Here is a 12,575-nt window from a genome sequence, read left to right on the forward strand (position 1 = left end):
ATTTTGGTTTAACGTGAAGCACGTAAACTAGTCTAGCGAACGTGCCTGCTCGGTCTAGATAAATACATCCCTGTGCCAAATAGCATCACAATAATAAGGCCAGTAATTAGGAAATATGAGCACTTTTTTCAGATACTACAAATCAAATGCAATAATTACCATATTCATTCATTCATTCATTCATTCATTTTTTTAATCCTTTTAAATTATTTTAATTTTTTATATCCAGTTAAGATTTAAACACGACCCGTGAACGCTAGGGTTGAAGTCGGCGTTTGGAACCCAAACCTGCATGAACCAGACATTTAACGTGTTGGCTTCACCATTGCGTCATCAATTCCATTTACCATGTCATTGGCACCTATAATACCAGTAGATGTTGAATAAAACAATGTACTGAGGTGTCGTTAACCTAACATTCCTTTCCTTCTCCTTGTTATTTCTAAAACTGCTCTTAATCCAAACTTAATTTACCGATAAAATGCAAGGACTTGGTCCCCCAAGATTACCTCTCTGCTGTTACCATATCATGTTCCTCTCAACAATGCTACTTACGTCCTTCTAATGATGGCTCTTATCTGACAGTACTCCTCCGTGATACTTCCGTGTAATCTCGGTAAATCTACGGAAATTGTAGAGCCTGAATTTCGCACACCTGGTAACAGCAACCCTCTGAGCCTCGGCAGTGACTTGAGTACATTACGGACGCTGACCTTTGATTTTCTTTGGTCGTTTTAGGTTACCCCCGGGAGCGTGGCAGCTAGCGCACTCGGCCACGGTGACGTCATCGTGAAAATTGGCAACACCAACGCAATCAACTTGAGTCATTCGGAAGGTCAGGAACTGATCCTAACGGCGGGCAATTTGCTGCAGCTCACGATTAAGAAGTGAGTATAAAACTGTTTGGGTTTATGAAGTAAATATGACGTAGTACATTTTCGTAGATTTAAAGGCACCGACTCTCTAGTATTTAGGCATTATATTTTATACGTTGATATGAATTGTTATTTATACAACCCTCCTGTAAATTATCCTGGTACATATTATGTATCAATTATTATTATTATTTTAGTTTAGTTTATTTTCTATTTGTTGGGGTGGGTTTTTTTTTTAAATTATCCTCATAGAGTAAATACATTGGAACAGTTTCATTTTTAGGCAATGTAAAATATTGTTGAATATTGCAGCTTTTTTCCATTAAGTTAGACACTATTGATAATTTGGGTTTAAATTATCAATTTGGATAATTTCAATGTTTTTTATTTGATAGTCCTGGTGTTTACACTAGCTCAAAACGAAGTTTATTTGAAAGAGAAACGGTATATACTTCCAACACTAGAGTCAGTGACTTTAATGACAAGAATTAAAGATTAGCTATAGTTTATTTATTTATTAAAAAGGGTTTCTATTCATGTATGTATGTATGTATGTATTGATGTATGAATATCTATATATTGTATGTATGTCGAGGTTGACTTTTACATACATATATATTAACGCACTGGCGCAAGGGATAATTAAATCCTTTCTGGCCTCACAAATTGCCCCATGCCGTTGCTGGGACTCGAACCTGTGGCACCGAATCGCCGTCAAACCGCAGATCAACCACGATGCGCACTGAGCCATTGAGGCATCCATAAAAAGTATGCTGTATGACTACATGTATCTATATATTGTAGGTATGTCAGGTTTGACTATTACATACATGGATATTAACGCACTGGCGTAGAGGATAATTAAATCCTGCCGTGCATCACAAATTGTCTGATGCCGTTGCTGGGACTCGAAACTGTGGCGCCGAATTGCCCGCAACTTCGCAGGCTTGCCACGATACGTTCTGAGCTATCGAGACATCCTTAAACAGAGTGCTTTTTAGCTCAACCATATGCATGGGGCCTACACGCTACGCGGTTGATCTCACTCACGTGCATGAAACAGTGGGCAAACCTGGCACTGGCTAGTATGTATTGCTGTATGGATATCTATATACTGTATGTATGTCAGGTGTGACTATTATATGCATAGATATTAACGCACTGTATGTATTGATGTATGAATATCTGTATATTGTACGTTTGTCGAGGTTGACTGTTACATACATATATATTAACGCACTGGCGCAGGGGATAATTAAATCCTTTCTGGCCTCACAAATTGTCCCATGCCGTTGCCATGCATGTATGTATGTATGTATGTATGTATGTATGTATGTTTATCTATATTACCCACATGGTCTACAGTAAACAGTTACATAAATATCGTATCTTCCCACGCTTACTTTATGGGATGGGTCATAATATATTGCAAACACTGCTATGGCACACTTCTGACGTCACTATGGTTGCTTTGGCAGGTGCAAGCTTGCGGCAGTCGTTGCTGTTAAATTGACATTATTCAGCTTCTCTGTAATTGACGGCTCAGAATGTTTAATAACACCGATTGTGAAGGGATTACAACCATATGTAAATCACAGTTTGTTGATAATAAATAAATTATTATAACACTCGCTGAAGTGCCATATGAAATTTATGAAACTCACTTGGGAATTGTTGTATGCCCTTCGCTATCGCTCGGAAGAATAAAACAGTTCCCAAACGTGTTTCATAAATTCGGTATGGCACTCCCACTCTTGCAATAATCTATATTTATATATTATATATAGTTCATTATCCATCCTCCAAATATAGACCATTTGTCAATGAAAGCGTATACCCCTTTGAGCTATATGACACTACATGCATAGTACTTCGTTAACCGCTGATGACGGTTTTGGAATATTTGCAATTATAACCCAGTGATGATGGTTCACATCTGGACAACACACTGCGGACGCTCCTGGTCCACTGTTAACACATGGAGATTACCATTTACCTAGAGAGAAATCGGTCAGATTCCAGTGGCTAGCTTCATAATACACCTCTAGCGAGTACCATTCTGACAGCGGTGACGTAGCCATGTCGATACGCCAGATATGCAATATATACATGTGTAATATCTATATTAAGTATGGCTCCGGGGCTACAAACACGTCGAGAGCCATGTAAAATAGTTGGGAAATGTGCATCGCTAGTTTACGTTTGTTCACTTGATCACCCATTGAATGAATCATTTATACCTTTGTTCATTCGTTCGTTCATTCATTCATTCATTTGTTCGTTCATTCATTCATTCTTGGAATCATTTATTCATGCCTAGTTTTCATTCATTTCTGTTCATTCATATTCATTCATTTAACGTATAGCCATTCATTTACTCAAAAGAATTATTTACAGTTTATATTTTGCTCTGATTCTTTGAGTGTATATTTGTGTCTATTACCTAAGCTTTTGAATACGGCCATCTAGATTATCATTCCTACAACTGTTGGGCGAGGGAGGCTAGCTGTATTAATAATCAATGTACTACCACACCTCAATAAACCACTCACTTCATCCCACTAAAATATTACATTGTATACTGAGAGGCATAAATCACGCAATTAGTCCGATTTGAACAAAATCTTCTTTCAGTTATAGTTGTTACCAGTGTCATTTGTCCGCATACTTAATATATATGATCTGAGATTTGTATAAGAAAATATCAGTGAAATACCCATCCCTCTCAGCATATTTAACTTAGTTTATATCACTTGACGTCCAACAGCCGATGATAAGATAAAAATCAATGTGCTCTAGAGGCGTCGTTAAATTAAAAAAAACTTTACTTTTAGTTTATATCACAGTTTCAATAATTGTGTTTTTATTGTCATACACCAAATCACCCCATGGATGTGGCCGTTCGAACTGCCGTAATTTAGACATCAGTCCTACAACCACATAATATACTTCTTGGGGCTGGGACACACACGTCATTTTCACTATATATGTATTACGAACAGATTAGGAAACCAGTCGGCTCCCAGTACTTAGTGTGCACTTGTACGACACAGACTAGTTATTGTTGTGACCCAATAGTGTGTGGTATGTGGGCCATGTCGTCACAAACAGTGCACCGACAATCGGAAGTGGGAATGACCACGTTGCCGGTTTATATTACTTGGTAGCTAATAGAAGTCACGTTAATACCATTTTGAAAGTATATAATACCAGACGTGTATGTAAAAACATTGGTATTTGTTTTCAAAGACATTTATGTTGGAAACATTGAGAAAACCGCTCGTGTTAGGTTATTAACGTTGATGCTGCCAAATCCAAAGACTGGAATTACGGAGGAAGACATGTAAGTCAAAATCAGCACTTTTTTGTTTCCTGTTTTTTATCCATATAGTATAGATATATAATTTTTAAAATCGGGAATATTACTTTTACAATAAAGGAAAAAACATGGTTTATAACATAAGTTAGTGAATTAATCAACTTTTAAAAAGAAAGAAATAATTATCGATTATAACAGAAAATTGATCGGATTGGTTTTACGATGCGATGATCGATAATAAAAATCCATAATCGATTGTGTGGGGAAAATGTTGACTTTAATTGTTCGACCAGTTTAGATGATGCAATTAATGTAAATTTGTTTGGGCTGGGATTGTTTTCGTGTTTACTGAAGAAGAAAAAAAACTAAATAGTTAAAAGAGTACAATTAGCCAGTTGTAGCGTCTAGATCCGGGGAATATGACAATAGATGCCTGGTCCTTATAATTCAAACCCTTCTTATCTTTATACAGTTCGAACCAATAGTGTAATCGAAAGTTCATTGGTTGGTGCCATGATCGATGATGAAAGCTCAACACTAGAAATTATGCAGAGGACATAATATTTAGCCCACACAATTTGAAATTATTTTGATCAAAATATTGACGACCACATTTAGACAGGTTTAAAGATATTAGCCTAAATATTTAATACTCTATTTGTATATTGTAAAATAAATGTGTTATATTATGATGTTGAAAAAAATAACAACCAACCTAAAAAAAGAAGGGGACTGCACTCAACGAATCTCTTTTAGGTTTGGTAGGCAAACACAACTGCATCTCCAGAATTGGACATACCACTGCACAATCTTCTCGCAAAATCGACTTCAGTGCGTGGGTATAGCCTTGTGCTTACAAACGCTTCAGAGTCTAGACTCAAAACTATAATAGAGTCTGAGACTTTAATGTCATGACAACGCCATACAAAGTGTATGCGTGTGACGTCATTAAAGACCGAGTCTGGACTCTAAACGTTTTAGCTTCTAATGGACCAAATCAATTCCTAATGCCGATAATATTAACGTTTAATAATAAAACTGATATAAGCAGCGTATCAACATACCCAGGAAGTAAGCAATAAAAAGTGCGTCACCTCACATCTAATCTACCTGCAAGAAAAGGGGGGGGGGGGGGGGGAGTCACATACCATTTAAGAGGTTTAATTAATGTTTTTAATAGCAACCGTCATTTTTGCTGAAAATTGCAGTTCCATTTTTGAGGGTACCCCGCATTAGTTTCAACCTCTGGTATATACTGCATAACAACTGTATAACAAATAAAAGTGTATTTATTTATTTATTGTCAATGAATAATAGTATTTGCACAAATAATCAATGTCACATATTACTACCAATCTGCTTTTACTCCGTAAATATTTGACGGTGCACCTCGAACTTTGACACGGAACTCTCTTCTTTGGTACTATGCAACCTTTATAAACACGGGCCCTTATAACGTCGTTTCTATTCTAGTTTTAAACCTGTTACTATGTTCTTTGCACACAGATCCGCATAAAAAAAAAACCAACAAAAAAAACAATAAACAAACACGTAACATAGACACTGACACGAAAACCTTCAACGAGCCATAACACACGCATGCGTACGGACACCGTATGCGCGAGCATGAACAGATGTCAGAAATATGCAGTTTGTTTCATGTTGCCAGATATTATGCATAGTGAAGTCAGCTGGTGGCTAATCAAGTTCTGAAATATCTGGAGGAATTTTAGATACGTGATGCCTTTAACAACTTTGTGTATAAATACTCTCTACAAATGTCCTCTACTTCAACATACATACATTTAGTAAAAATACACAGGCACGGCGGAGGCAAGTAGACAATGGTGGGGCTGACTGACATCGAGGGTGCAAGACAAAGTTTCTAGGGGTTCGGGGTGTGCTCCCCGGTAAAAGTTTGAAAACTAGATGTCCTGAAATGCAATATTCTGCATTCTACAAGTAAAATTCACCTTTACCTTAAGATTCAGTACCAATAATATTTTTTATTCAGAATTATTAGTGGGTGGGAGGCTAGAGCCCCAGCCCCCCCCCCCCCCCCCCCCCCTCCGCCGTGTGTGATACATCTGTTACTTGTTAATATGAAAAATATTACAGATACATAAAGGTTTGTTTTTATTAGGTACATATAGTTGTAGTGGCATTATATAACTGAAGATTTCCAAATTAATATTATTATACTAAAACCTCCATATTGGTACACAATTCATTATTGATGAAAATGTTCATAACATTCATATTCGTATTAAGATTAAGTTCATAAGTTCATAAGTTCATAAGCTCCCAGATTGGCCTATGCCTGCGAAGACTATCCGAAAGATGGAAATTTGAGGTCCTGAAAAGCCTGAACCCTGTTAAGGAGAATCCCCCCCCCCCCCCCCACACACACACACACACACATCCACTTCACCCCGACAACAGTTTGAATTCCAGGCCTGGTGCTTATAAAACTTGTAGAGTCTAGACTGGAGACTCTAATAGAGTCTGAGACTGGAGACTAATAGAGTCTGAGACTGGAGACTCTAATAGAGTCTGAGACTGTAACGCCAATTGCATGCGTGTGTCATCACTTGAGCTTGAGTCTGGACTCTAAACGTTTTATAAGCACGGGCCTTGGTGTTCAAATGCGGCTGTTAACTTATGCGTCACACAGTAACCAGTTTAAAGTTAACTTTTCGTCACAGAACAATCAATTTCAGTCGTCGTTATGTTATTGGATGGTATGGCTATGTTGACCGGGTCATCTCTATGGAGCAACCAGTCACAAATCTCAAAAGTGATCTCCGACACATGTTGGAGAAGATATTTAACTGGTCATCTCTTACTCAACTGAATAAGAAATGAAATTATTCATGTACCTCAAAAAGAGGATTATGAAAATGATAATATATTTTAGACATACATGATTATAAAAATTTCCTTGTACATAAAACAGTTCAGTACATTCACATCAGATTTTAAATTACAGTGACGCTGAATGATGTCAATATCACAGTTGTGACAGCTGCTATGGCAAATATTGTAATGTCAGAAATGTGCCATAACCATAACAGTTTTTAATGTATTATTATAAACTATGCCATAAATATAGCATATTATTGATGTTTGTTTTTTAGAGTGGCCGTACCAGCAAGTCCCGGACAGACCAGCTACGACAGCCAGGTATCGGCTCAGCTTTACGACTTCACCCAGAGGAATGAGCCGCAGTCGTATCTGAACCAGCAGCCCGCGATGAACTCGACGGACGTGTACAGCCGACCGCAGCACGGACGGACGCCGTCTCTGCCCACGGAGACGTACAGCAACAGGGGCTATCAAGACGCGGACTACTCGCCTCAGAAGTACACACCAAAGAGTCCAACCTATCCCGACTACACAGTCGGATACGGTGGCGATCCCTACAAATTGCGGGCTCACTTGACTAGCACGTCGAACTCCTTCCAGCCGTCGTACGTACCTGCGTATGAGGTGGGCAGTTCGATGTCCCTTCCCAGGGACGTGGGTCAGGGATCGCGGACGGGGTCGTATCAGTCTCCGAATGTGCAGCAGCAGCAGCAGCGTCAGTATGAGCAGCAAAATGTGCCAAATTATTCAAACACTTACAGTCCCTCTTCCTCGCAGTCTCAGTATGATTCGAGGGACTCTAGGATTTCAGATGGTTATTATCGATCACCTGGACAGCAACAGCAACAGCGACAACAGGAGCAGACGTTCAGTCCCACGCCTGCTTCTTCTAGGAATGTCCCTAATTACACAACTGGATCAGCCACAACGAATTTGTACGAAAAGGATTCGTACAGGAGTCCAGAATTTTCGAGCTACCAGCAGCAGAGAGCCGCTCCACAGCCTTACCAAAGTCCAGTGTCTTCGTCGCAGTCTTATCAGAGTTCTATAGCGTCCATCAACGTTGATAATAGGAACTTGATTCAGCAGAGTCAGCCTTACCAGCCAGTCCCAGTTCAGACGCAGCCGGATTATGGTAGAAGCTCGAGTAGAGAATACCAGTCTCAACATGAGCCACCGGCATTTGCCAGGAGTCACAGCAAGGAGTACCAGCAGCCAGAACCTGCAGTTTACAGCAGAAGCCAAAGCAGAGAGTATGAACCTCAGACTGATTATGGTGTGTATAACCGCAGTCAAAGCACGGAGTACAACATCCCACAACCCATAGATAGCTTCCAGAGTCAAAGTCGCGGCTACCAGCCCTCACCACAGGACATGTATGGCAGAAGTCAGAGTCGCGAATATCAACCAGACTCCACGGAAGGGATGTACAACAAGAGTCAAACCTACCAACCGGAGCCCGTGACGTACAGCAAGGAGTCGCACCCTACGTCACCTTACTCTAGGACAAACGAACCGCCTCAGTTTGGTGATAGTTACACTAATGCTCACGATTTCACCGTCCAGTCGAGTCCCTCACAGCAACCACCTTACGGCCGACAGTCCAGCCGAGAATCGCAGCCAGTGTCCTCGTATTCCACACCAAACCAAGCTCCCCAGTACGACAGCGGCTTCAGTACCACGTATTCGCCAACGCCGCCCAAGAGTCAGACGTCAGACTTGTATAGTTATAGTTCTCCATATTCAACAGAGACAAACAGGAGTGACTCGCAACCGGCAAAGGATGGAAGCTACACAACGTTCAGTCCTGCAGCAGCAGTTGCTGTTTCCCCCGACATGGATCCATTTGCTGAAGTTAGCAAAGAGCTGGAGGCGCTGTCCATGTCGCTCGGGACGCCGACGCGTGAAAAGGTACCTGTGTATGAGCCAGTGGCATCGCCACCGTCGCCGCCGCCGCCACCCGTCGCCCCACCACCACCTCCTCCACCGCCACCACCTCCGCCACCTCCGCCTCCTCCTCCTCCACCGTCATTTGTGTTGCCTCCAGTCAGAAGACCGGATTTCCAGGTAACTTCTTGTTTTATAGCCTATTAAAGCCACTGACCCTAATTATTACTATTAAATCTTTTCTTTCTTTTTCCGTGGTGCAGTCAACGAATTTAAGAACATAATGAAAATGTAATACCTGTGAACATGTAATACGAATTTATCTTTTTGATCTACGAATTTAAGTACCCAAAGAAATGTGGGTGTTTGTTTTAGCAAAACTAAAAAAAATGTTAGCCCACGAAAATAAAGGATTTCACAGTATTGGGCAGTGCAAAAAAAAGAAGGTTTCGTCTGTTGACTTAGTTTACATATTACAGGCAGCTTTTTTCATTTATTAACCAATTTTGAAACTCCAACGTGTGTCTGGTCATACTGGAATTAGTGGCAGCTAAAATTTTGTTTTATATGAAACGAAAGGTTTACGTACCTGAGAAACCAGGGTCAGCGGCTTTAATGCCACATGTATACTGTATATTAAAAAATTTAAAATGATGTTTGGGGATTATGCGCGTGTAGCATATGCATGCAAATATGGTTGCTAATATGCAATGAAAATTTAAATATGCTGGGGGGTTTTCATGCATTTTATTAGGATACGAGAGTTGCCTGTGGATGTTTAAAAATGGCTTTAGGGTGGATTTTAAGCCTTTTGAACGACCTAAACCCTCCATTGGAATGAATATACAGTGAAACCGGTTTTTTAAACATTATCAAGGAATTTACTAGATGTTGTCTTTGTGACCAGATGTCTTTTACAGATGCAAAGATAGAGACCTATACATTTATATAGTAGAAGTGTTTGTTATTGAGAGGTGGTACTACTCTATTACACTTTCATCACTTTTGGATGAATACTCTACCCTCAAGAGTCATGCATACCCCTCCCCCGGCCATCTACCTAAAACTATTTACATTCGGGCGAATATTACATTGTATAACTTTTTTCATAAAAAGAATCTGACAAGAACAGCAAAACAGATAGTAAAGCTTCACCCATCGTGAATTCTGTATGGTCTAGTCCATGTTCAACTAATATTTAATCCTTCAGTATTACATTTTGTGATATAATTGACATTGACATAGTCGGGACCATGCCCCACCTCAAATCATACATATTTTCCCACCACCATTTTTTATATTTGCCTGTCACTCTATAAGACGACTCATAGACAGTGTTGCCCCAGTATAAAACCCTGGCCTCACCAATGTGTGATATATCTTTGTGTGTTGTTATGCCTTTAGCTATTCGCGCCTATTACTGCTTGCGGTCATGTTCGTGTAATCATCAGGTTTTTACTATCATTCAAGAATGAAATGATAACAGATTACTGTGCACCTACTAAAAACTTCTCTTTTTAATGTATTGATCTGAAAATAGAGCCAGAATCAGAAATAACGGTATACAACAGAGTTCAGTAGGTTAATTACAGTGCCGTAGCTAGCAGGGGGGGCAAGGGGGGGGGGGGGGGGGGGGGGGGGGGGGGGGCAGGGGGGGGGGCAGTTGCCCCCCCCCCCCCCCGAAAAAATTCGGAAAGCATTATAGAAACTTAAAGAAAAGGAGTTTTAGACTATTAACTACTCAGTTGCTACGGCCCTGAATTATATACAATTTATTTCCTGTTTTGCATACACGGACATGGAAAAATGTTATGCTTGTCCACGATAGACGTAGGTAGGTCAGCTTGCTGTGATTAGCTCATTAAAAACTTGTCTTCAACTTGACATCCAGGTTAATTATGTAGAAGGTTTTTTGGAGTAGTATGTGAACTGTACTTTAAAAGTTTTTTCTTGTTCGTTTTTGCATTAAGAAATGCTGTTGTAATATAGATATATACAGAGTCTGATGATGATGATATATATATATATATTTTATATATATATATATATATATATATATATATATATATATATATATATATATATGTGTATGTGTATATGTATGTATGTATGTGTATATATATGTATGTATATATATATATATATATATATACATTTTATATGTATAATGTGGGTAGGAAAAATTACAGTTTATTTTCTTTAACGACACCACTAGAGCACATTGATTTATTAATCATCGGCTCTTAGATGTCAAACATTTGGTTACGTCCCGCCCAGGTGAGTAGGATGTTGATCAGGCATGTAGGTATATTTTGAAGGTAGGTAGATATATAGGTAGGTAAGTAGCGATGTATGTATATGTATGTAAACACAAAGATAGGTAGATAGGTAAACGAATATAAAGGTACACGTCGTCTCTCTCTCTCTCTCTCTCTCTCTCTCTCTCTCTCTCTCTCTCTCTCTCTCTCTCTCTCTCTCTCTTCATGTGACACTTACTTTAGGAGATATGGTCATTTGACGAAATGCCCTAAAAGTGTTTATTTTACGGGGTAGGGATACAATGAGCCCCGTGGGTATCATCCAGCAACCCGAGGTATCAATTTGAAAACTGTATTGTTCTGAGAACTTAATGAAGAAACTTTTGGCCAATTTGTGGAACTCTGCTTACAGTATTGATTGACTGAGCTACTTTCAAATCGAAATGATTTCCGAGTAAAAATATGTAAAATAAGGTCATTTTGTACCCGAAACCTAGGTTTATGACAACGAATAATGCTAAAATATAGTTAGTAACACAAAAACAATTCAAATAAATCAAAATGAATCATCTATGGGTGTCAAATAATTATTTATTGCATGAAACTCCAGTATCATCATTTTAGCCTTTTGGCGGCCAACCAAAAATCATAAATGAGCTCTGCTGAGAAAACGTACTTAACCTGGAAGTGTTACCCAAACTTTTTCTGAAGGCCTTGGCATATAGAACAAGAAAATGTAAGTTAACTCTCTAAAAGAGAAATGTACGCGAACTACCCCCCCCCCCCCCCCCCCCCCCCCCCCCCCCCCCCCCCCCGAGCCTATACTAGGCGTAAAAAAAAAATTGTGTTTCCGGTTTCCCGACCGACTCTAATTTTACGCTGCGACCCTAAAAAAAAGTTGACTACCAAAAAAAAAAAAAAATCTACCGCAATTTTTGCAGTCTGCTAACTAGGTTCGTAACACTTAGGTTTAAAAAAAAAATAAAAAAAAGTTCCTACCTACCTACCCTATTTTTTCCAGAGATGAAACCTGAAACACACATATTATTTTTTTGGGCCCTATTATTAGTCCGAAACAAACTCGGTATAGTGCTGTTAACTTTAGTCGTGGGCGGAGCTCTAGCACAGACAGCTAATGTGTATGTTCCCATTACAGCGTGCTTGAGCCCAAATTGGCTATGAACACAAAAGGAAATTTAGATAAATAATAAACAAAACAAACAAGCCTGGACAGACGAGACTTCGCCCACGTGGTCCACGTGGTCCGTTATCGCCTCCGTGAGCCCAACCTACGATTTAAGTGGTTCCGTCTCGTTACGTATCATTAGCTAATTGTTTGAGTGGGTAATTCCTCTCCGAAGTTGGAGCGGC

At 39.5% G+C, this 12,575-nt stretch overlaps 1 protein-coding gene across 1 annotated transcript in view; it reads left to right on the forward strand.

Moving 5' to 3' along the window:
• LOC121378442 (extensin-like) overlaps positions 1-12,575 on the forward strand; it is a 65,269-nt gene that overhangs the window by 29,403 nt on the left and 23,291 nt on the right. The window contains exons 3-4 of the mRNA XM_041506613.1: positions 739-887; positions 7,332-9,126. Coding sequence (XP_041362547.1) covers positions 739-887; positions 7,332-9,126 — 1,944 coding nt within the window. The remainder of the gene's footprint in view (positions 1-738; positions 888-7,331; positions 9,127-12,575) is intronic.

Source organism: Gigantopelta aegis, chromosome 8, assembly GCF_016097555.1.
Source record: "Gigantopelta aegis isolate Gae_Host chromosome 8, Gae_host_genome, whole genome shotgun sequence".
NCBI lineage: Eukaryota > Metazoa > Mollusca > Gastropoda > Neomphalida > Peltospiridae > Gigantopelta > Gigantopelta aegis.